The 26,977-nt window shown below is 36.0% G+C and overlaps 1 protein-coding gene across 1 annotated transcript; it reads right to left on the bottom strand.

The window, feature by feature from the left end:
* Positions 1–1,466: 1,466 nt before the first annotated feature.
* Positions 1,467–23,473, bottom strand: ISPD (Nucleotide-diphospho-sugar transferases superfamily protein). Its single transcript, XM_039048627.2, has 12 exons — positions 23,173–23,473; positions 22,835–22,911; positions 22,642–22,713; positions 21,444–21,499; positions 20,344–20,423; positions 20,163–20,245; positions 19,727–19,804; positions 18,957–19,025; positions 6,103–6,171; positions 5,961–6,007; positions 1,906–1,996; positions 1,467–1,766 (listed from the first exon to the last, which is right to left on the bottom strand). Exons 1-12 carry the CDS (start codon positions 23,306–23,308, stop codon positions 1,710–1,712), a joined length of 915 nt encoding a protein of 304 aa, XP_038904555.1. The 5' UTR covers positions 23,309–23,473; the 3' UTR covers positions 1,467–1,709.
* Positions 23,474–26,977: the final 3,504 nt, after the last annotated feature.

Below are 26,977 nucleotides of genomic sequence, written 5' to 3'. Positions count from 1 at the left end.
GGAAAAAAAGGTGCAAATTTGGAAATTGAAAAAAATTTAAAAGGTGGTTGGTCAACATTTTCTATATATGCAATTATTTTTAAATGATGCTGTGTTGATAGATTTTTTTTCTTATTTTACTTCCTATTATAAATTTTCAAAAATATATATTATATATCAATTATTTAAAATTAAATTGATATAAATGTTAAGTCACAAATTATGCCCTATTTTTAAATTTGTATCTATAATAAGTCTATAAAATTTTAATTGTGTCTAGTAATTTCTTTAAAAATGTCTAACACCATACACTTTCAATTTTGTTTCTATTATTTTTGACGATCAAAGTTTTTAGAAATTAATCCTATTAAATCTTAATTTTGTATCTAATTGATTTTGAAAATTTATTTTTGTAACTACTAGGATCCATTGATTTGGATGAAAACAAATGTCTAAAAGAACCTATAATATACACAAGGTTAAATTTTATTATATTATAGCATTTAATTAGACACAATATCGAAAATGTAGGAATTTATTAGACATTTTTAAAAATTCATGGATCATATATAGACACAAATCTAAAAGATTATCAACTAAACTTAAATGAAATTATCACTCCTTACCATAAAATTCAAGATCCGCCACTAGCATTTACTACAACCGTTGGCTATTTAGTTAAAAAAAAAAAATAAAATACCAGTCACGTTCAGGATATATCCACTAACTCAATATGGTACATTAGGGTACAATCCGAGAGTTAAAACTATGGAATAGTTTTTTTTTTATCACTTGTTAAGATATACATACCATACCATTGATAAGTTTTAAATTATTTTCAGTCTTTTTATTGATAATGATGAACATAGATAAGATCTATCAATTAGTTTATCAATGGTTCACCTTGACATTGATTTTACCCACAGCTACAATAGAGAGACTCGACGGTATAATCAAATAGGAGATCAATGAATGAATGATTGTCTTATAACATATATTGAAAAATAATTATTTGATAAGTTAGATAATTAAGTTATCATGGATTAGTTTCAAAACAAGAATGTTCGTATATAATTGTAATATGTATTAAATTAATTAATAAAACTATGTATACTTTTTGTGACGTTTCTTTATAGATTTATTTCATCACATTTGTATGTATAGTGCCCTTACATAAAATTATTGGATCTGCCACTGGCCATTGTTGTGAATGCAAGGATCCCAAAAAGACCACTAGCTTTACAAAATCTAGCATCTTTTGGCACCCATCATAGGACCTTAAACTTTCAACTTTATGTTTAATAGATTTGTTAATTTTAAAAAATATTGAATAGGTCAATGATCTATATTTAATTAAAAGTGTAGAAATTTATTGGATACAAAATGGAAATTTAAATATTTATTAAATATTAAATGTTGAAGAACGAAATAAACAAACTGGAAAGTTTAGAGACCTATTACATACACTTTCACCTTCTAAACCTGTATAACAAGAGAAAAAAATTTCAATATCTTTCATATCTTCATCCCATCTGTTTACCACTATTTGTTCAACACGACCATTCATGCTTTAAACTTTTATTTGAGAAGCCGACATCATGCTCATTGACATTATGTTGTAATTGAATTTCGAATTACATCATTGCTACTTTAAAAATGGGGGGAAACTTACAAGGCATTTTGATTATTAAGAGATTAGGACAATGGTTGTTTAGTCCTCAACAGGACGTTCACGAGTTCAAATTCAATATTCTCTCTGCAAGTAATAAATCATCAGGTGTTGTTACCTGCAAAGAGAGAACTCTTTTATTGCTGGACAATTTTTGGAAAACAAACTTTACTTTCTCTATAAAAAAAATAATGATAATAAAATATAATGCATGGATCGTAAATGTATGATTAGATTGTAATTGAAAGTTATAATACCTTGATATTGGTATAAGATCCTTCTGTGATGAGCACTGGATGTTTCAAGTACTCCACAATGGAAACGTCATCAGTTACTTCCAAGCCTTCCCTGATGGAAAATGGAGTGTTCATAAAACACATATCATTAGACAGCAACATGGAATTGGAAAAAACTTTGTTATGTACCAAAACTTTGAATCATACTTCTATTTTAGCCTTTTATTTATGAAATTTTGACACGTCTATTCAGTAAATATCAAATTAGTTGGCATGATTTTGTTAACGAACCCCCCACCAAGTCTACTCAAGTGAGATTGGACCCTTTGGCGCATCAGTGATCAACAAGATATTGGAGCTTCCTAACGCTCCAGACGCATTGGGCGACCAAATGATCAACAGCCCTTCTGATGAGGTTCTAGCCAATGTGTTGGCCACGGTAGGAAGAAATGGGAGGTCAAGCACATGGGGCTTCATTTGTTGCACCCGCAGAAGCAGTCGTTTGGATGTACTTCATTAAGCACAGCATCATGCCTATATTGCATGACAATTCAATTACTTGCCAGCGGGTGCTTCCGTGTCGCTGCACAAAGAGAGCTATTGAGATTGAATCGGAGCACTGGTTTTGGAAGAGATGAGAGCCATGACAGCCAAAGGGGGCGGTCGAATATTTTTCCCTCGCCTAGAGTGCAACTTACGTTTTGCGGCAGGAATTCATCACCCATCATCTATGAAACTCATAGACAGGTTGCATGAGTTTGAAAGAGCAGCCGCATCTGAGGAAAGCAAATCAACTCCAGGTCCCTCTACCCCAAGCCTCCCCAATCTAAGAAAGCAAAAAGTGAAAAGGGCTCCAAAGCACCAAATTTGCTTGCATCGCCTTTCCTCTCTCCGCCTTTGTTGACCCTATTCCCTTTGCCCCCTCAATCGAGTCGTCTACTGCATCAAGAAAGCCTGCCCCTACTCAAAATAAAAAGAAGGTAAAAAGTAAAAGCAAGTCCCCTGCTCCCAGCGCCATCCATTGATGATCCTTTACCATTCCCTCCTGCCAATGAATCCTCTCCAATTTCAACTCCAATTGATATCCCAAATGAAGTTCACCTTGTTGACCCTACATCAAAGCCCAACCCCTCGAGCAATGCCAACAGCATCCCTGAGTCTACCACCTATAAGTTCAAGGCATGCGAGCCCTTTCGCATTGCATCCTCCTGCTACATCTGAAGAGAACCAAGAGATCTTGAGATGGCACACGCTCCACCCTATAGTGCAACTATGAATGACATCTGTAAGGCATCGAGATCTATTCAATATTACGCGCAAAGGCATGCAATGGCTTTTCCCCATGAAATCGTCGAGCTGTAGAGGCCTCTGCCCATAGATTGTGTTTTGATGGCTGTGCGTTAGAGTGTTTTCCTTTTTGTTTTGTCTTGATCTAATGATGTACTCTAGCGCCTTTGAACCTTTAGATAGTCAGTCGTTGAGGCAATCTTTTATTTTCCTTTCCTGAGAGCCCTTTTAAAGGCCTTGCGTACAATCTCATACTGCAAGGTTTGACTCAAGTCACCTATGTTGTAATATACTTGCATCTTAATTTAGATTACTCTTTGAATCATGTTGCAATTCTTTTTCTTAAGAGTGTATGTTGAAATTATTTTTCTCCATCTGGCCAATTGTGAAACAAATACTAGCATGAAAAACCACTGGAAGGAATTGGGTATGTCGATTCACTTAAGAAAAAAAAAGAGTGAACTTAGTTTGCTAGGTTGTTAAAAAAATGAGTCAACCACTTGTAAGCGAAATTGAGGCTTAATGTTTAAGATTAGCATGTAGAAATATAACTAATCTTGTGCCCTGCGTTGCACTGGAAGGGATTTCAGCTTGAGTTTAAGATTAACTAATGTTTTAAGATTAGTATGTAGTTTGCTAGGTTGTTAAAAAAAAAAAAAAAATACTGGACAGGTAGCGAGAGTAGCAAAAGCAAGGATGAAGAATAGCAAGAGTCAAGATCCCAACAAGGGATTTCAGCTTTAAAAAGTAGGTCAAATTTCATTTGGACCTTTCAAAATGGGTCATCAATATAAAAAACCCAAAAAGTCAGATGATTTCATTTGGGTCTTTCAAAATGGATTATCCGTACCCAAAACAACTCATTAGCCTCCTCTATTATGTTGATGTACATCTTAGATGGAGACTAGGTACTTTACTGGGTGAGGATTGATCTGAATGCCAACTAACCATCAGCAAGGTAAAGTCTTACAGAGGAATTTGGAGAGGTCATGATAGGATGGTTTCACATTTGGCCAAACATGAAAAGTTAAAAGGAACGATTTTTACTCATAAAAAGATTTAGGATGGTTTTCATAAAAAGTTAAAAGGAGAGGTCATGATAGGATGGTTTCACTTTCTATGCGTTTTCATCAGGGATATCTAGTTGTCAAGGAGATTTAGGGTGAGTCAGCATAAAGGGAGACCTTGGGAGGAGGTTTGAAGTGTGGATCACTCTAAAAGTGTCATCTACTTTTCATTTTAAAGATAGTTCACATATTAACTTCTTTTAATTTAGATATTTTCAGACTCCGATTACCAACAATTGGATGGCGCTTGCAAATATTTTTGGTAGTTTGCATGGCCCTTTAGAAGCACAAAGTGTCAGACACTAGTTAGACACAGATACGTCCAGAGATGCTCCAGAAACGTGTTTGACACCCGAAAACCTATCTTTTTTTTTACTTATTTAAAAAAAAAAAAAAAAATCAAACACCTGAAGACATGCTACAGACACACCATTTATATATAAATAATCAAACCTTTTAAGCAAATGACACGTTTGACGGAGGTATCGATAACAGGCTTGTCTTCATTCATGTTCTTTTTTAAATTTGTCTTAATGGTTCGTAAGTAAGACTAATGCAATTTGGGTTTGATCTTTTAATATTATCTAACTTTATATACGTGTATATATATGTATGTATATATAATAACACGTATGTGTCCTACATTTTAAAAATTGGTGTCCCCAAGTCCTTGTCTCATGACCGTGCTTCTAAGGTTACCTTAGTGTTGGCTTGGCCTTAGTCTTTTGCATTCTTGTTCTTAATGAAAGACATCTTCTCATATCAGAAAAGTCGTACACACGTTATTCTTGGGTATCTTATGTAGTATTGTCATGCAAAGTCAAACACAACTAAATGATCCAGCGATTTGATCTAGCTACATCCTTACTTAATGTAAACCTTGAATCTGGCAACCTCAAAAATAATTATTAGCTCTCCTTTAGATCATGTCTCCCAACTAGTCAAGTACTAAAAACTAGAAAGTGTGGTTATTTGATAGCACGCAACACGACTATGACAAGATACCGATACGATGACACGTCAATTTTTTCTAGAAAAAAGTAGGACACGACACATTGGGGACACATTATTATTATTATTATTATTATTTTACAAAATGAATATGTGTGCATATTTTGACATTATGAAACACACATATTTAGCAAAAGGAAAAAAAACAGAAATGAAAAAAAAAAAAAGAAGATAAAAATGGAAGGAAAAATAACAGAAATGGGGAAAAAAACAATAAGAGAAGTCACAGAAGTCGCCGACAGTCATAGGTCTTGAAGTTGAAGTCGTTGTCGTCGATGAAGTTAGAAAGAAAAAGCAGGTAGCATAGTGGGTTGTTTTATTTTATTTATTTATTTATTTTTGAAAAAGGCAGATTATGGGTTAAGTGACTTAGGTCTTGAGGATGAAGTTTGTTAGTGTGGACTGTGGAGAAAGTGTGTAAAAACCCTAGAATTATAAAAAGGTTGTGCAGAACAGTTGAATGGACTGCTGATAGTGGGTCTTGTTTCTCTCTACTTTTTCTCTCTTATTTATTTATTTATTTTTGCAAATGGCGTCTCCTAGGAGTGTCTTGGTGTGTCATGACGTGTCAAAAAGTAAAAGATAATAATAAAATAATAGACATGCCAGCTGGCATGTTAGAGCATGCCGGTATCTGACACCGACACAGTTTAGGTGTGTCAGTGCTTTATAGTTGATAACATGAGAAAATAAACAAAGAATAAAAAATACCTGTTCACAAGCTCAAACCCTTTCTTAAGCAACTCAGGCTCAATAACCTGCAAAAAACGATATAAATGCTAAATTAATCCGCCTGTGTTAAATTCTAACAGATTTCATAAAAGATTGCATTAGATGCAAATTTACAGCAAACCTGCGGAGTTTGCATTTCCCAAAGAGTTTTCCTGTCCAAGGTTCTTTGGACAAAACGATCATTGTTTGCCTGAAAAATGAAAAATAATTGGAGAATTGTTTTTTTATTAAAAAGGAAACAAAACTTTTCATTGATGAAAGGGAAAGAGTCTGAGTCTAATGCTCTAAATACAAAGAAACATAATAAGCAAAATAACGAAAGTACAACGAAGTTAACTGGAAAAGCCATAAAAGAAAAGAAAATACAATAAAATATATCCCATATTGGAACAAATCGACTCTTGAATGAAAAACATCGAATCTGAAACTATGAGAACAACGATGTGTAGCATGGACAATGCAAAGTTGCTGGAAACATTATTTTCTCTCTTATTTCTCTTAGGAGGAAAGGGTTTCTTAAATAGAAAAAATATCCAATTACAAATAAGGAAAGAATAAAAAAACAGCAAATATAACACAATAAATACAATATAGAATTTCACAATAAAGAAAATAATCAACACTCACCCTTAAGTTGGTTTGAAGGTATCATTCATGGCCAATTGCCACTTTGGAAGACTATTAGTTAACACATCTGCAATTTGCTTTGCTGTCGGAAGAAAGGGAATGCATATTATTCTTGCATCAATCTTCTCCTTCATGAAGTTTTTATCAACTTCAATATGTTTTGTCCTATCATAAAGGACGGGATTGTGGGCAGTGGAAACTGCTGACTTGTTATCACAATAAATGCGTATGGGCATTGTCTAAGAGAAATTCAATTCTTCCAATAGTCTTCCTATCCATATGCCCTCACAAATACCATGGATTAATGCCCTAAATTCTGCTTTAGCACTACTTCTGCAACCACATTTTGTTTTTTACTTCGCCAAGTAACCAAATTTCCTCCAACAAAAGAGCAATAACTAGAAGTGGATCTTCTATTAGTCGTGCTACTTGTCCAATCAGCATCAGTGTAAACCTTAACATTTAGGTGGTCATGCTTCGTGAACAATACATCTTTTCCTGGAATACCTTTCAAATATCTCAAGATTCTATAAATTGCTTCAAAGTGAACTGACCCGGGAGCATGCATGAACTGACTTACCCCACTAACTACGAAAGCAATGTCAGGACGTGTGTGAGAGAGGTATATGAGTCTCCCCACAAGTCTCTGGTACTTTGCTTTTTCTTTTACCTCTTTTTCGGTTGCAGCTACCAATTTTGAATTTTGTTCAATGGGAGTTTTTGCTATCTTGCAACCAAGTAAACATGTCTCATTCAATAGGCCAAGAATATACTTCCTCTAGTTGATAAGAATGCCACTTTTAGACTTAGTAAACTCCATGCCAGGAAATATTTTAAGGTTCCCAGGTTTTTTATTTGAAAATCATTAGCAAGGTTTTTCTTCAAGATATTTAGTCCTGTCTCATCATTACCTTAAGAATGATATCATCAAGATACACTATCAAAACAACCAACTTACCACTTCCAGTATGTTTATGTAACATAGTATGATCAACTTGATTTTGACTGAATCTATAGCTTGTGACTGCCTTTCCAAACCATTCAAACCATGCTCTAGGAGATTGTTTAAGCTTGTATAATGATTTCTTTAACTTGCACACTTTGTTAATCCCGAGATCCACCTCAAAACCAGGTGACAAGTCCATAAAAATCTCTTCTTCAAGATCCCCATTGAGAAAGACATTCTTAACATCAAGTTGATAAAGGGGCCAATCAAAATTAACTGCAATAGACAACAAGATTCTAATAGAATTAATTTTAGCTACTAGAGCAAATGTTTATTGATAATCAATGCCATAGGTCTAAGTGAACCCTTTGGCAACCAATCTGGCCTTGTAACTTACAATACTACCATCAGCTTTACATTTTATGGAAAACACCCATTTGCATCCCACTGTTTTCTTATCTTTCGGTTGTTTGACTATGTCCATGTGCAATTTTGTTTCAACGCACTAATCTCTTCCATCACTGCTAATTTCTAATTGAAATCATTTAAGGCTTTCTGTATATTCCTTGGAACAAATAGGTTGGTTATTTTGGATGTGAAGACTTTATGACAGTCGGACAATCTATGACAAGAAAGATAGTTTTCAGTAGGATATTTGGTGCATTTACGAGTACCTTTCCGATGAGCAATTGGAATATCAAGATTAGAGACATTAGGTAAAGGATTAGAAGGAGATGAAGAACTAGGAGAAATAGGAGTAGAGTGTCTAATACTTGGATCTTCAGGATCATTCATCGAAGTATTTGATTGGTCTTGTGATAAATCAACTGTCTGATCTTGAACTCTTTGAATCAAGTTTCTTCTAGTATAAACCTGAAGTTCAGGATTTCAACTTGTAGAGTCATTTTGTAGTGTTTCCCCCCCCCAAAGAAGAACTCTCCATACTTGGCATTGAAGGACTAGAACTCATAATTTCAGGACCACTGATGTTTGGGGGAGATGAAGTGTCCCAAAAATCATCTTCAAGGTTAGATGTCTCCCCCTGAAGAGAATTTGGGCCAAGAAAAGGTTGAATTTCCAAAAAAGACACATCCATACTCTCAAAATACTTGTTGGTCAAAGGATCAAAATATTTGTAAGCCTTCTTATGAGAGACATAACTCACAAAAATGCATTTAGTAGCTCAAGGATCAAGTTTAGTTCGAGAAAGGGGAGAGGTATGGGTGTATTAGAGTGAAGAATTCGAATTTTAGTTTGAAATTCGGTCTCAATCATATTGTAAAATTCTCCCCATTAAGTTGAATGGTAGTTATTTGGACAGTAGGACCGGTTGAATGGACACGATTTTCACAAACTCGAGTGATGGGTGCATTAGTGTCCGACATATCGGTGAAGAAACAAAGACCCAAAAAATCAAACCAATAGATCTGGGGGAAAAAATGCCAAACAAAGGCTTAAACAAACCAACAACTTGATGAGACAATTGGTGGACGGTGATGGGCGGCGCTAAGTAGTGAAAATGGCAATGAGCGACAATCAGGCGGAAGCAACAGTGGGGCAACTCGTTCGTGGGTAATGTTGCGCAGAAGAAAGCAAACCAGAAGAGAGACAGATGGCGAACTAGCGGCTATCGAAGCAACTTCGTTCGTGGACAATGGCGGACTCAAAACTGTACGGTTGACAAACAGGGAGGGAAGGGATTGGGGGTCTGCGGTGTTTGGCAGACGTCTGCCCGCGATGCTTCAAGTGACCGGCGGCGGTGATGAACAAACGAAGACTAATCGGCAGCAACAGAAGGTAGGGTTTTTTTTTTAAAGTTCTAAAAAAATTAGGGTTTTTTTGGGTTTTTAGGGTTTCAAAACCTTTGAATCTCTAATACCATGCTGAAGAACATTATTTTCTCTCTTATTTCTCTTAAGAGGAAAGAGTTTCTTAAATAGAATAAATACTCAATTACAAATAAGGAAAGAATAAAAAAGAACAACAAGTATAATACAATAATACAATATAGAATTTCACAATAAATAAAATAATCAACCAAAGTAATGAACAAATATCAAAACTTCAAAAACCAGCTGAGGCTTCAACATTGCATCAAAAATCTTGAGACAAAAAGATCCTACCAACTTCAAAAACTTCTATCAAAAGCAAAACTTGCAAACTCTAAGGTTTTTTAGAGCTTTGGCAACAAAAGAAGCTTGAAGAAGAACCCAAAACAAACTGACATGTTTGGTTCTTGTTGAAATTAGGGTTAGGAGTAATTTTGTCTTTTTCATTGTACCCTAGGGTTTCCCTGTTATCTATTTAAGCTGTTGGTCTACTGTATTCTATTGTATCAGTTTCTAATAATAATTCCCTTATCCCGTGGTTTTTCTCCCTAATTAGGGTTTTCCACGTAAATTCTTGGTGTGTTATTTTCTTTTCCCTACTCTATTTTTCATCATGGTATCAGAGCATGGAGACGAAACCCTGACCACCATTGAGGAAAATCCAACAGGAGAATCCCAAACCAATAACCCAGATATAACCACTGTTATCCAAAAAGTCATTGATAGATACTTCCAAACCCTTCTTCCCCACTTCCGTGAAGACCAGCCGCCGCCGCCCTACCCACCGTCGGCTGTTCCCGTCAAGCCAGCCGCCTCCTTCGAAGACCCAATCACCAGCTGCAACCCCCAGCCGCAAAACCCACTGGAGTTTTGTCCGACTACTACGCTTTCGAACCAGTCGCGCGCGGATGAAGGAAGCCTTCCGGTTCAGATGCCCGCAGATGAGGTCGACCACCGACCAGCCACGCGAAACTGGTCCAACCGGTCCCAGACGCTACCGACCGAAGCTGTGGAGCACCAATCTATTATACCCAGGGCCGACTGGACCAGATCCACAATGCCCGAGCTCCGATCTGCTATACCCGGCGCCAATTGGTCCAGATCTGTGATACCCAGCACTGATCAGTCAAGTTTCCGTCCTTCGGAAGTGCCGTCGGCCTTCTCCTCTCAGATCGGAGCCTCATCCCAATCTTTGCCGCACCAAAGGACAGATGGAAGAGGTATGGGTACTTTCCAGCCAGGTATAAGCAACCGAATGGGGCAGTTTTCGCCGATTATGGATGAGTTTGGAGGGGGCGAGTCTTCATCATACCACCAGAACCAAGGAAATATAATCCAAGATCAAGTTACCTAGTTGCAGTTGCAGATTAAACAATAGAACGAGATGTTTCAACAACAGCTTGCTGCTATTGGGGAAGCCATGGGATCGTAATCCAAGATCCAATCAGATCTAAATCCATACCCTGAAAATTCGGTAACTTCGTTCCCTACTTACTCCTCAAATATATGTTCTGGAACTATAGACAATTCTTCTGGAATTATTATAGGGGAAAAGTTGAATGGTGATAATTACTTCTCTTGGTCCCAATCTATTAAAATGGCTCTTGAGGGCCGTCACAAATTTGGATATCTAACAGGTGAAATACCAAAACCAAGGATCGGTGACCCCTAAGAGCGAATGTGGAAAGGAGAGGATTCTTTGTTGAGATCAATTTTGATTGGCAGTATGGAACCTCAGGTTGGAAAACCTTTATTGTATGCAGCTACAGCCCGTGATATTTGGGAGGCAGCCCAGAAACTCTACTCCAGGAGACAGAATGCCTCACGTTTGTATACTCTACGTAAGTAAGTCCATGAATGCAAACAGGGAACGATGGACGTTACCGCTTACTTTAACAAGCTATCTCTGTTATGGCAAGAGATGGATTTGTGCCGTGAGATGATCTGGAACGGTCCTTGTGGAGGAGTGTTACATTATCAGTCTGAAGAAACGGATCGCGTGTATGACTTTCTTGCAGGACTCAACTCTAAATTTGATATAGTGCGCAGTCGTATACTAGGGACCAGACCTATACCATCCCTAATGGAGGTCTGTTCTGAAGTTCGCCTGGAAGAAGATAGGTCGAGAGCCATGAACAGTACACCTGTAACACCAACAGATTCCGTTGCTTTCAAAACATCAGGCCCTGTACAAGATAAACAGAACAGTAAGCCGTCCCCAGTGTATGAACATTGCAAAAAACCCTGGCACACTAAAGATCAGTGCTGGAAACTCCACGGCCGATAGCCTAATGGTAAGAAACGACAGCCAAGTCGGGCTCTTGTAGGTGAATCTGTTACTGAAGATACTCAGACTCATAACCAGGAAACTACTCAAAACACTACTACAGTGGGTGTAAGTGCAATCGCCCATACAGGTACTTTTCAATCTTTTGGTCTTGTGAGTTAACTGGTAATAAACCGTGGATATTAGACTCAGGGGCCACAGATCACCTCATTGGTTCTTCTGATCAATTTTTATCTTATCAACCTGGTGCTGGAAATGAAAGAATCAGAATTGCAAATGGGTCCTTTGCTCCTGTTACTGGAAAAGGACGAGTGTCACCCTTTGTCGGCTTAATACTCCAAGATGTGTTGCATGTGCCAAAAGTGTCTTACAATTTGTTATCTATTAGTAAACTAACAAGAGATTTGAAGTGTCGTGTTAGTTTCTCACCTGATGATGTCGTTTTTCAGGATCTGACCTCCGGGAGGACGATTGGCACTGCCTGACATGACAAGGGACTCTATTTCCTTACTAAAGAAGCTTCCTTTAGGCTATGTGATAGGACTAGTTTGTTTTCTTCTCATTTTTCCATTTCTGAAACTGATTATATGTTGTGGCATTATCGTCTTGGCCATCTTAATTTCCAGTATATGAACTATTTGTTTCCTCATCTTTTTCGCAATATTAATATTTCTAAATTGAAATGTGATGTGTGTGTCAAGCAAAACAGCCTCGTGTTTCTTTCTCTTTTCAGCCCTATAAGCCCTCTAAACCGTTTACTCTATTCCATAGTGATGTCTGGGGTAATTCACCAATCACTACCATAATTGGGAAGCGTTGGTTTGTAACCTTTATTGACGATCATACTCGTCTAACTTGGGTTATCCTTCTGACAGATAAATCAGAAGTCACTTCAGTTTTCTAACAATTTTACAATTCCATAGAAACCCAGTTCAACGCTAAAATCGCTATTCTCAGAAGTGATAATGGTCGAGAATACCTTAGTAACACCTTACAAGAATTCCTTATATCCAAAGGTGTTGTCCATCAGAGTTCCTGTGCGTACACTCCTCAACAAAATGGAGTGGCCGAACGGAAAAACCGTTAGTTGCCCGCTCTCTTATGTTGTCAACCTCTCTTCACTCTTATTTGTGGGGTGATGCTATCTTGACAGCAGCCCATCTAATAAACCGCATGCCATCCCAGGTCCTAAAATTCCAAACCCCATTAGACTTTTTCAAAGAGTCTTACCCAAACTCCAGACTTCTTTCTGATGTACCCCTTCGTGTACAGTTCGTCCATACACACGGACCTAACCGTATCAAGTTTACCCCTTGGGCACAAAAATGCGTTTTTATAGGGTACCCTCTACATCAGCGTGGGTACAAGTGTTATCACCCTCCTTCCAAAAAATACTTTGTCTCTATGGATGTGACCTTCGAAGATCATCCATTCTTTCTCAATGGTTCTCTTCAGGGGGAGCATTCCAGTGAAGAAACCAATTAGGGTCCCAGCCTTTCTGCCTTACCTGAACCTGAACCCATCCTTGATGTCAGTGTCAATCCCAACGCACCTATCCTCTCAACTAAACAAGTCCTTTGGATTACATACTATAGAAAGAATCTCAGGAAGGAAATAGCGCCACTTGTTATCTCTCCGGCTCCAGTTCATGAGTCTGAACAGAGATCAATTCCAGGTACTAGTAGTCCTATCCCTGATCATGGTAATAAATGTGATAACACTAATGCTTGTGTTGAAAATGTTGAGAGCAAAAGCAGGGAAGATAATGCCAGCAAGGATGTGATTGAGGTTGATGATGGTGCAGAGACAGATGAGTGTGTGACTTTTGAGGACATGGTAGAACCTGGAAAAGAAGCTTCTCTTATTCCCACTGAAAAAATGTTGAGAGTGGGAAAATAACAGAACTGGAGGGAGAATGCAGTATGTCAGAAGAAAATAAAGACGAATCCCTTGACCTTCCGATTGCCCTGAGGAAAGGTACGAGATCATGTACTAAATATCTGTTGCAAAGTTACTTGTCCTAGACACAGTGGTGATACCAAACAGTATACACACAGCATTGGAAAGTCCTGAATGGAAAGCAGCCGTTATGGAAGAAATGAAAGCTCTTGAGAAAAATCATACGTGGGATCAAGTCAATCTTCCAAATGGTCATAAAGCAATCGGATGTAAATGGGTATTCACAATAAAGTATAAGCCTGATGGAACTGTTGACAGATACAAAGCAAGATTAGTGGCCAAGGGTTTTACTCAGACGTTTGGGGTTGATTATTCAGAGACTTTTTCGGCAGTTGCAAAGCTAAATACAGTTCGGATCCTCCTTTCTATTGCAGTTAATAAGGATTGACCCCTTCACCAACTTGATGTGAAGAATGCTTTTCTCAATGGAGAATTGGAGGAAGAAGTCTATATGAATCCTCCCCCAGGATTTGAGAAACAGTTTGATCACCGAGTTTGCAGATTGAGAAAGTCCTTATATGGGCTAAAACAGTCACCAAGGGCTTGGTTTGACAGATTTACTATGTTTGTAAAGTCTCAAGGATATAAACAGGGTCATTCTAATCATACTCTGTTTACTAAAAGGTCTATAACCGGGAAAATCGCAGTTTTGATTGTTTATGTTGATGACATTGTTATTTCAAGTGATGATACCTCAGAGATTGACCGATTGAAGGCAAAGATGACTGAGGAATTCCAGATCAAGGACCTTGGAAAACTAAGATACTTCCTCGGAATGGAAGTAGCTCGATCAAGAGAAGGAATTTCAGTTTCCCAATGGAATTATACTCTGGACCTGCTCAAGGAAACAGGTATGACGGGGTGCAAACCAGTTGATACCCCTATAGAAGCCAATGCAAAGTTAAGTAATATGAGTAAAAGTGTTCCAGTGAGCAAAGAAAGATATCAGCGACTTGTTGGGAAATTAATATATCTTTCTCATACTAGACCCGACATCTCTTATGCAGTAAGTATGGTAAGTCAGTTCATGCAGTCACCATACGAAGAACACATGAGGGCAGTAGAGCGCATTTTGATATATCTAAAAACTTCTCCAGGGAAAGGCTTGATGTTCAGGAAAACTGAAAAACGATGTATCGAAGCTTACACTGATGTTGATTGGGAAGGATCTGTAGTAGACAGAAAATCAACATCGGGATATTGTACCTTTGTGTGGGGCAATCTTGTTACATGGAGAAGCAAAAAACAAGGTGTTGTTGCCAGAAGCAGTGCTGAGGCAAAATACAGGGCCATGAGTTTGGGAATCTGTGAAGAGATCAGGCTTGAAAAAGTCTTGAAAGATCTTGATCAAGAGCATACCAGTCCAATGAAACTCTATTGTGATAATAAAGTAGTCATAAGCATAGCAAACAACCCTGTTCAACATGACAGAACAAAGCATGTGGAGATTGACCGGCACTTTATCAAGGAAAGACTCGATAGTGGCAACATTTGTGTTCCTTACATTCCCTCCAATCAACAAATTGCAGATGTCCTAACAAAGGGGCTTTCCAGACAGTTGTTTTTTGACGCTTGTGTGAGCAAGTTGGGACTTATTGACATCTACGCCCCAACTTGAAGGGGAGTGTTGAAATTAGGGTTTTGCACTCTAGGGGCAATTTTGTCTTTTTCATTGTACCCTAGGGTTTCCCTGTTCTCTATTTAAGTTGTTGGTCTATGTATTCTATTGTATCAGTTTCTAATAATAATTCCCTTATCTCATGGTTTTTCTCCCTAATTAGGGTTTTCCGCGTAAATTTTTGGTATGCTATTTTCTTTTCCCTACTATATTTTTCATCAGTTCTCAAGCAAAAACAGCAGGAAGATTATTGTCCAACAACTTTTGCCCCTCGGGAGAATGACTTTTAGGTATTTCAACTCCATTGACCTCCAACACTGCTGGAGAAAATCCCAGGAATAGACTGATTTATCAAACATAAAAAGGCCTCCTTCTCAGATGCAACAATAGCAAACCAGCCCCTTTTCATCAGCTGAGCAGCCACAGCTAGCGGAATCTCAAAATGCAGCAGCAGCGGAATCTCAAGTCATTTACTTTACAGCTCTTAATTTCCATGTTGAATACTTCAGGATGATGAAACCGAGACATGGAAGTTGGAGGATGACGAGAAATCTGGCCAGAAACAGGTTGCCAGACAGTAGAGGCTAAGGTTAGGACACACGGGTGAATGGAGAAGGGAAGGGGAAAGGAGAGAGGAGAGCCCCATCGAGAAATCTGGCCAAGAACAGGTTGCCAGATGGTAATATTCAGGAAGAATGTTAAAAAGCCTTGGAGAATTGTTCGCAAAAAGGTAATTGATTGTTACACAATTGAAGTACTCACGTTGTACATTACATGAATGATGCATATCCATGACAAATTCTAAGTGAACAATTTGATGCATATGCATTATATCGGTATTTACTAACGCGTGACTGGCTATCAGATAGATATAGCTGAAAGTAGTTTACTTTTTTGGAATAAAGAATATGCATGACAAAATTCTAAATGCACGATTTTTCCTTGGACAAAGTGACAACGTAAAAAAGGAAAATAATTCTTATTCATGAGGCTTCGTCAACGTAAAATGTAGACAATTGGAACTTGCCGAAAGATAACTTATTAAGAATTCTTTTAAGCACCAGTTTTAAGAGGCTATTATATCATCAATAGTTCCGAAGTGACCTACACTAATGAGTATGCCCCATAGAATCTAATACAAGCCCATGCAGCAAGGCATATAAATTAAAGGAAAGATTATTGATATTAGAATGAAATTACAAAAGAAAGAGGGAGGAGAGCCAGGCCCCATAACCAAGGAAATTTTAAAAAATAAAAAAATAAAAAATCCTCCCATTGTTTAATTGAGAATTCAAACTGTAACTGATTAATGGAGAAACATTTTGCACCCAGAGACAAAAGAGACAGATTCTCAAACAAATCTCAAATTGTCCATGATCATGGAGTTCAAGATCGAGTATGTCTTTTTCACTAAAAATCCCATTGTTCCTTTCAAGCCAATGGGGCTAAAAGAATGCTGAAATAAAGTGGATCAGATGGGTATTTTTGTGAGTTTTGAAGAGGTGTCCCCTTTTAATCTGTGTAAGAAGAAGGTTGAGGTTCATGGGAGCACCACCTTCCAATTAAAGGTAGAAAAAGTGAAGTCCCAAAAGTTTGAGCATACTAGCAATTGAGAAAGATGTGGCTTTGTGTTTCAGCATCATTTATGCTGAGGGAGCACCATCCAGAGAGACGTCTATGTAGTATCATGAGTGTTTAAGCTTCTATAGATGAGTTCCCACCAAAAACACACAAAGAAACAAATTTGGAAGGATTTGAGGGTGAATGCATGGTAGAATTAAGAAAATATGAAAATATTTAACGAAGATGGGAGTGAACGATTAAGAAAATATGCACGGATGAATATAGTCCTTAAAATAGTTTTAAGTGCGAGGACATGGTAGAAAAGAGGTGTGAAGAACACATGGTAGAAAAGAGGTGTGAAGAACGCATGGTAGAAAAGAGGTGTGAGTTGTTGGGTTTTGGCAAAATATTAGAAGTGCAATTTGTCCCACATTGGTTAATGAAGAATGTGGATGGGCTCCAAGCCTATAAAAGGAACTTATGCCTCTAGTTTTAAGTCGTCCCAGTTAAAAATACTTTAAGCTTGAATGTGCTAACTCTAATTAAGCTTGAGTGTGCCAACTCTAGTTAAATTCCTTTTATGTATTCTCTAGTTTGAGAGTGGGAAAAGGGTATGAGTAGTATAAAAGCTTAGGAAGAGTGCTCTTGTAATTGGGATTGGGAGAGAGAATTGTTCGGATGCTGATTTGGGGGTCATGCAAGGTGTGTGGTGGAAGTTGTGTCGATGGCTGAAGGACTTCCAGATGAGCCAAGTAGGTGGAAGTTGCACCATAAATATTAGCAAGGTTTATCGGTATGTGACGGAAAAGAAAAATCTTGGAAGTTGATATTCCAAGTGGTCTACTTTTTATGGTGGAGTAGGTTATTGTTCTCTAACTTGAGAATTATGATTGTTAGTGAAGACAATGGATGTTGTAGAAGCTGTGGATTCTTCAAATATCTTGTCGAGGTAGAATTTGTTGGGTTTTGGCAAAATATTAAAAGTGCAGTTTATCCCACATCGGTTAAATTGAAGAATGTGAATGAGCTCCAAGCCTATAAAAGGAGCTAATGCCTCTAGTTTGAAGTTGTCCCAGTCAGAAACACTTTAAGCTTGAGTGTGCTAACTCTAGTTAATTTTCCTTTATGTATTCTCTAGTTTGAGAGTGGGAAAAAGGTGTGAGTAGTGTAAAAGCTTAGAAAGAGTGCTCTTGTAATTGGGATTGGGAGAGAGAATTGTTCTATGTGATTGTAACAAATTTTCACATTGTGGATTTTTTTCTAGTGAGCTGTGATTTTTCTCTGAGTTGAGAGTTAATTTCTATGTTATTTTTCTGTTTATTCCTGCGGTAGAAGTTGGAGGTTTTTCCTAACATGAGCATGGATTTTTCCATTTTTCCCCCTCCAGGGGATTGAACTGTACCATGATTGAAGATACAAGGGGGAGGTGGCATCTCTGGGTTAAAGAAAAACTGACAGGATGTGGATTAATAGGGAGATGTGTGGAGAGGAGGTACCAGGTAACAGAGGATCTACCAAGCAAAAACCAGACCATAAGGTATGCAAATGGATAATATTTTTACCAACCAAGTTCAGTTACAAATTCTCTTGAAAAGTTGGCAACTTATAAAATCAAATCAATCAGTTGAACCGAGTATCCTAGGAGGTCGCATTTGGTTTAAGATGACCTACCAAATTTGGAAACAAAAAGAACATGAACAGGTTGGTTCCAAATTTTGGCTTTAAAAATTACTGGTTTGATTTTCTTAAAAAAAAAAAAAATTGTAAGTATCCAAGCCAACTTGCACACACCTCAACTAATCTATCATCTGACCCACCCCCAACTACATTTGGTTGCCAAGAAAATTCACAGTTCTAGGATTTTATTACTTTCGTTGAGAAAAATAATGAAAGAAATGGCATACAAAAAACCTAAGACCACAAAAACCCCATTATGGAAATGGATTTTAACTTAGCAAAATGTTGCCTAAAGAGTAATTACAAAAAATATTCGAAGCTGCAGTCCAAAGAGAAACATGGAACCTCACCAAGGCCCAACAAGAGTCCTTTCATGTAACATACCCGCCTTAGACAACTTTTAGAAAATAAAAGAAAGCAGAAGCATCCAAAGGAGAATGATAATGATAGAATAAGTCCCAGCATATACCTCTTTTATTGTAGCTTTAACAGGAACCCCAAGTACGGCTGCCCCATTCAGCCTAGCATCTTTAAGAACCTAGAAGGAAAAAATCAATATCTCATTAGATGAGCCTAATCTAGGTTATGTTCAACAAGTTTTAAGTGAAAAGTCTTGAAGTATATCTCTCACCAGACAGAATAAAACATAAACATGAAATTTGCCAAAATTGTAAATTGAATTTCTTCTACATATCAACTCCAATATTCCTAACCATGTATGTCAAGCACTGCATATCCCAAATTTGCTTTCTTTGAATATGTTCATATTTATGTACGTCTCAAATATATGATACAACTAAACCAAATGACTTCACATGACAAATTATATATTTAATGATTTAGACTTTAGACAGTTCCACTTTTTTTAGCAACATAAATAGTAGGTTTTTTCTAATGAGAAACTGAGAGGAGATTATTTTCTTTTATAAAGAATTGGAAGCGATGATGGAAGGAGTGATTATAGAACTCTTTGAAGTAAGAAAAAAAAAAAAATAATAGTAATAATAATAAGAAGAAGAAGAAGAAGTTAATTTATTGGAGGAACTCGAAATAGAATATCCAAAAGGAGTAGGATCCAAAAGTTTTCTCCACGCCCTTGATTCCTCCTGAAACTTTCTTCTGTTCATTTCTTGCCACCCATACCAAAAGGGTAGAAATCTTTTATCCTTGAATTTGATATATAGAACAAGTAACAAAAATAAACACGATCTAGGCAACTAATAAGAATGAGAAAACAACCTGTTGAATATCCCCAGCTAATACAAGAGGTCTGGCAGAATCATGGATGCACACAAGCTCTGAGCTCAAATCAATTGCCTGTAAATTGAAATGGCAGCAACAAGCTAGTATAAGACAATGGGAGAAAAAGGAAACGGCATGAGGCACAACATCAACAAAGAAAGTCAATCCATTCCAGAAACTCTAATGAGATATCACATCAAACATCAAGAATCTGTATGATCAAAATGTAACGTGCAGTTCTTAATGTAACTGCTGCTATTTTGTATTCCTTCCATTGCTGTAAACTGGAGAGCCTTTTTATACATCCTTAGGTTATTTTGTGAGAGCCTGCATGCCTTCTAATTCCATTTGTTAATAAACTATGCTCATTATCACCTACAGGAAAACAAAACAAAATGAAACAAAAACAAAACACTATGAGCGTGCACCTGACCTGAAGGCCACTGTACACGGAATCTTGTCTCTCCTTTCCTGGAAGTGTGAATTTGATTTGCATATCAATCTTCTCTTTGGCGTCTAAAGAAAGAAAAAAGAAAAAATAATGCATGAGCTAGAATACAAAGTGGAGGTAGTCAGTGAGAATTCAAAAAAAAAAAAAAAAAAAAAAAAAAAACCTTCAAAAATATCCTGATATGAAGGATCGCAAACCACAATGATCTCTTTAACCTCGATCAGACGTGAGAAAGTGTATAAGCTGCACTAAAATCACCATTTAATTGTTTAAAAGCCTCAAAAGTTGTTTCGTAATAAACTAAAGGTTTGCAGGAGCTATCAATCAAGCCTAAGGAGAGCGTCACTGAATAACTGTCCTTAGAAGAACCAAGTATTAAGTATGAATCAGGTCAAAATCAGAACTATCAAATGCAATGTTTGCATTGTCTTTTTTATTTTTCCTTGGTAGGAAAGAATACCTTCCATTTAAATAATGAAGGAAACCCTAGGCTCCTCTAAACGTTTCTCCACATCATGAATGAACCTTCTATTTCTTCTAAGCCATACCTTGCGGCTTCCATAAAATAACAAAATTGCACTTATCAAGAGGATTGTTGCGTTCTTTTTAAAAGTAGGACCCAGTAAAGCTTTAAACAGGGATTACAAATACCATTCGGCCCAGCCATGGAAGATAGCCATATCAGCAAATAGGTAGAAGATAGCCATATCAGCAAATAGGTAGAAGATAGCCATATCAGCAAATAGGTATGCACAAACATTGTATTTCCATTTGGTATTTCACAAAAGAGCAGGGCTAACAATAATTAACTATAAAATGAGCATTGGATCCAGTAATACATATGATTGTAAAAATTATAGCCTCATACAAATACCCAGACTGCAGGCACACCTCTTTACATTTTATCCTTGGCAGATACTCTGTGTATGTTTTATTTTATTTTATTTTATTGTTGCATGCTTGCCTACAGTATATTGATTGGAATCTATCTGAAAATTTTTGGATGCATACAAATGCCTACCAAATAGACCTTCACAATCATAATGTATAAACACCAAAAAAAGGAATTTTTCATGCTAAATGGTCATGTGATTGATTAAAAGCCTCCTTGATACGGACATACAGAAAAATGCCACACCTAGTCCATCAACGTACTACAGATCATTGGAAGCTAACTTCTTCAAATCCTTTGGAATATGCAAGCTAAAATTGTCCATGTAGAACTGTGGAAAATTGAATAAAGACATTTAATTTATATTTTACCTGTACAGGGCGATAGGTTGACCTAGAAGTGGAAGATACTGCTTCGGCATGCTTGCCTAATTGCACAAAGATTAAAAAAAAAAAAAAGCATGTGTAGAAGTAAGATAATGAAGAAAATGGGTGCTAGTAAAACTTCACGTATGGTATGGTCCAAACATCTCTTGCATGCACATGAATACACTATTAGTCAAATATATGGAGCTGGGAGACATAATTACACTGAGATAACAAAATATTACAAAAATAAGAAATAATTTTTGAAGCAAAATCCAGCGTCCTGACAGTTCTAACTGTAGCACCAAATGAACATGACTAACACAGGTATTAAATGGATAAAGGGGAGAAAGTAATAACTCCATGACTTAATCATATTTATGGTTCTGTTTTAAGGAACTTGAGAGAGAAGTAAATCCTCCACCAATATTACTAATTACCTAGGCTTGAGTTACAAGAAGAGGTTTGGCCTCTTAAATACACAAACAATAACCAGAGAGATATGAGTACATCTAACTATCAGAGTATTAGGTAAGTAAAGAGATTGCTATACCTAACCTAAATAAATGCTAAAGAAGATCAACCAAGCAAGAGAGTAAAGTACAGCACGCTAAACAGAGGTTGTGTCTTAAAATTTATAACAGTTGTTCAAGGAAAGAAAGCAACCAAACAATTAAATAATAAGTCATGTATAATGGAAGTCAGAATGATGCTTAACTAAACTGGAAAATTACGAAAAGAAAAAATAGGTTGTTTGTTTGTCTTTGGGTAGAAAACGAAATATTCATAATTGTCCACAATATTGAGGACCCTACATAGAAAAAATCAAGAACCTCACAATCTTAACAAGACATAGAAGCTAATGACCACTTCTTCATTGCCAAATTATTTTGAGATGGAAACTCATGTCATCTAATATCTATAATATGGTATCAGAGCTCATAAAGCCCAAATGGTTGTCTGGTCTAAAAACAAAAATTGGAATTTTATTCTTATTCAAGACTGGTGAATCCAAAGAGGCACTATCTTGAGAATGCATGTTGAGAATCACAAAATCAAGGGATCTCGCAATCTTTCACAATCATAATAAGATAATAGACTACTCCTCCCAATGTGAATTGGTTTTGAGGTAGAACCCTATGTTATCTAATACACAAACAAAAATGATATAAAGTTCAAGTGATAAGCGCAGTTAGAAACTTACACCCATCCTTTTTCCCTTGCCTCCAGCCAACAAAATGACAGAAACACTTCTCTCTTTCACAAACTCAGGTCCCTGAAGATTGTAAAAAGAGAAAATGTAAGCGCATAGAACGAAGAAAAACAAAAAATAGTACAAGAATAAGAAAGTAAATCACCCCCGTACAATTTAGCAACAGGTAATCTGTCTAACTTACATCCCCAACTTCACCAGCACTGCATTTGATCACCGACTTGAGAAATTTCTCATTTCGCCTAAAATTATACTGAACACCTGAGGAAAGCCGGAAAAAAGTATCAATAACATCAAAATAATCGTCACACTAATAGATACTACAAAATCGCTTCAGAAAACGTTAATTGGATAGCCAAGAAACCAGAAGCAATGTCCACACACTCCCTTCAAATTGTCAGTTCATTTCCAATACAAGTAACAAAAATTTATCCCAACTTACATGCACTTCAAAATCCAAACATGAACAACTTTTCTAGAAACCAAACACAATGCAACAAACAAAAACCAGTTTGGACTGACCTGCAGCCTGGAGTCTGAAATGAGAAATCGATGGACCAATTTTAGCGGGAAACTTTCGCCGTTTGATTGGGAATTCCTTGGAAGAAGAAGCTGGGAAGCTGCAGTTCACTCGATGAAAATGGCTTACAGTTACCATCTCTCTCTCTCTCTCTCCACGCCTGACTGAGAAACCAAGCGGGCAAAATGGAAAATGCTCTCTACTTTCAGTGCCAACTTTATCGAAAATACAGGTAATTAATAGTCAAGGGCATATAATTACAAAATTACCCCTGCTGGACTATAGTAATCCTGTGGTATCCATAGATGGTAGGGTGAGAAGAGACGAGAGAGAAACAAAATTCCAATTTTGTCTTTTAGCACGTTTTATTATTATTATTATGTGCATAATGTTTTTTTTCGCAATTTATAATTATGTATATTTTTAAATACAATAGTTAAATTCTTAATCCAATTTTAAAAATAAAATAATTTTTAGAAAGTTTTTTTTTTAGTTTCCAAAATTTACCTTGATTTTTTTAAATTATTAGTAAAAATATATATGACAAAAGAAGAAATTTAGTTGTAAAAATAATGTAAAACAAAAATAAAATGGTTACCAAACCTTAAGATTATAAATTTATGAGTTCCAAATTTCTAAAAAAAAAAAAAAAAAAATTATGAGTTCAACTATACATTTGATGTATGTGTTTTTCAAACTTGTTTTCAAATTTTGTAATTTAAATAGTTTACATTGAAAGAGAATTTTACATAAAACATCCTCTTTAATACATATATTTGTAAAATTAAATTTGAATTTTTTCGAGAAAGGTTTTAATATTATTTTTAGATAAATTTATCATTTTTTATTATTTTTATGTCCGATTTTTATATATAATCCCTCTTAATGATGGAAGGAGAAAATGCATTTAATATGATTTTTTCTCATTTTTCATTGAAGAGAGAAAATGCATCTAGTATAATTCTTTTTCTTTTCATTTTCAATTGGAAGGAGAAAATACATTATTTTTCATATTATGTGATATATTCCATTGTTTGTCTTGAGTACTATTTGTTTTCATGTAATATATTCTATTGTTTATTTGACATATATATGATGTCTGATATGTATGCTCTTCTAATCAGGTAATAGGTATCCCTTATGTGACTGTAATATGGTCGGACTTATTTGAGTTTGTTTATTATAGTTCATTGATTATTTGCACACGCACGCATGTACGCGTGCACACACGCACGCTAGACAAAATACATTAATCAATTGTTGTCTATTTGCACCCATATCTTACTTTTTCGAGTTTAGAATACATTTTCAAGTGTTTAATTTAAAAATTAAGTTGTTTTAGAATAAATTTGAGTGTTTAGCAACACTCAAAATATTTTTTTCAAGTGTATTTTAATAGATTTTTGTTAAAAGTATTTAAATAAAAATGAGTCTTTTGAAAAAAACATTTTTTTTTTCTAAAATCAATCCAAATGGGTCCTTATACAACTCAAGCAAAATGCGACTGGAATGTGCAAGTAATTTATCCTACTTGATATTTAGGGGTTGTTTGGGACGCTTAGTTGAGATAGGATGTCTAAAGTTCATATACCTGTGGAGTTCATATGTCTATGTTTGGGGTGCAGAGTTATTTGGTCTGAATTTATATGTCTATGTTTGGGGTGCAGAGTTATTTGGTCTGAATTTATATGTCTATGTTTGGGGGTTCATATGTCTAGGTATTTGGCGGTTTTTTGAACTCTAAATAATTTACTTTTATGATTATTTTTTTAAAACTTTTTTATTCAATAATTCTACCTATATTTGTTGAATAAAATATGGATTCCAATTTTTTTCTTTTAATTTTTAAAGCTTTTTTTCTTTCTTTATTTCTTTTTTGGGCAATGAACAACTAACCCATTACATTTCTTGTAGAAATATGGTTAAATAAAATGAGAAACCAAAGAGAAATCAAAACTTTTGATTCCTAATTTTTCTCCATGAATTTCATTATCATCTTATTCTTTTTTTTCTTCTTCTAGTTGTTGCTCTATATTTTTACTCTATCATGAATTTTCTTTTAATTAAATCTCCCCATCATCTTAGCAACCAATGAAATGTTACCACATTTCTTCAACAATTTCACTTTCAATTCCTCTAAATTTGGAGGATCATCACAGAACAAATCTCAATTTTTTACTAATTCTTGCTAGAAAATGTTCCAAAAAAATTTTTAAATGATTTTTTTGTTATATGTTACAAACTTTTCAACTACATACATATTTTTCGTCTAAATATTCTTAACGCTCATTTGATATGTGAATTCAATTAAATAATTCTTTTTTTTTTAACTAATTGTTACATATAATATTGTAGTTATTGTAGACAAAATACTATCATTTATATAATCAGCAATCCTACAACATAAGTTAACAGTCATCAGTTTTATAATAATCGGAAGTGGTTGTTGAAGTTGATTATCGAAAATGATTTTCGTTGGAGTTTGTAGTCGAAGGTGGTTGTTGGTTTCATGAAACCGGTATTGGAGTTGGTCATTAAAGTTTGTCATCGGAGGTGGTTTTTGGAGCTCGAAGTTGGTCAGAGAAGGTGGTCGTCAAAATTGTTAATAAAAAATGATTTTTGCCAGAGTTTGTAGTCGGAGGTGGTTGTTAGAGCCTGAAGTTAGTCACATGAAGTTGGTATTAGAGTTGGTTGTCGGAGTTTATCGTCGGAGATCATTGTTGAAGACCCCCAGTTGGTTGTCTAAGTTGCTCACTCAAAGGTGGTCATCGAAGGTGATTATCGTCGTAGTGTGTAGTCGGAGGTGGTTGTCAGAGCTTATGAAGATGGTTGTCGGAGTTTGTTGTCAAAGCTTGAAATTGGTTGTCGAAGTTGGGTCACCGAAGGTGGTTGCCGAAGCCTGAAATTGGTTATTAGAGTTGGTCGTGCAAAGGTTGTCGAAGCTTAGAGTTGGTCGCTGAAACTGTTATCGGAGGTGGTTGTTGGGACCGAATTTTGTCGCTGGAGTTTTCATCGGAGGTGGTTGTCGGAGCCCGGGGTTGGTCGCCAGAGTTTTCATAAAAGTGGTTGTTGGAGCTTGGAGTTCGTTCCTAGAATGCGACAGTGATCGATGAGTGGGCCATTGAAAACATTGGAAGAAGGGAGAGTTAGGGTGAGTTGGTAAATATACCAACTCAACTCCACCAATATTTAAAGTTGGTGGGCCAAACAATGAGTTGGTATATTATACCAACTCAACTCATGTTGGTGAGACAAACATCCACTTAAAGTTGTGAGTTAAGTTCAACTACTATAGTATTCAAAATTTTTATTCAAGAGACTTTAACTAAAATCTAGTAAAATTAACTTGCAAGTAAGCAATTTCAAATATTAATAAATTAACATATTAAATTCTAATGAATTAGGATATTTAACTGACATCATTTAAAAGGAAAAAAAATTACAACCATAAACATGGGAAATTAAATATAAAATGAAAAAAAATTAAAAGATTTGTAATAATATAGAGCAAAAAAGAAAATTAAAAATCAATGGCTATTATAAATATCATAAAAATATATGCCCAATGCATAGTGTCCTAAAAGCCATGTGTCATTTTTCATATTGTCCATGTGCCTTATAATAATTCATGTTTGGTGTCCATGTAAGTGTTGGGTTGTATGTCCTAAAACTTGTAGTTTGTAAACAGTAAACATATATGAAGTTTATTAAGACAAATGTTGTTGAATGAAAATAAATTGATAACTTTAGATCCGATAAACTACTAATCATTGGCTATTTTTATGAATACTTGGACTTTATGTGGAG

Source organism: Benincasa hispida, chromosome 11 (genome assembly GCF_027475165.1).
Source record: "Benincasa hispida cultivar pf3 chromosome 11, pf3_genome.v1.1, whole genome shotgun sequence".
NCBI classification, from domain to species: Eukaryota; Viridiplantae; Streptophyta; class Magnoliopsida; order Cucurbitales; family Cucurbitaceae; genus Benincasa; species Benincasa hispida.
Note: the sequence above shows the minus strand (reverse complement) of the source record. Positions and strands in the feature narration are given on the sequence as shown.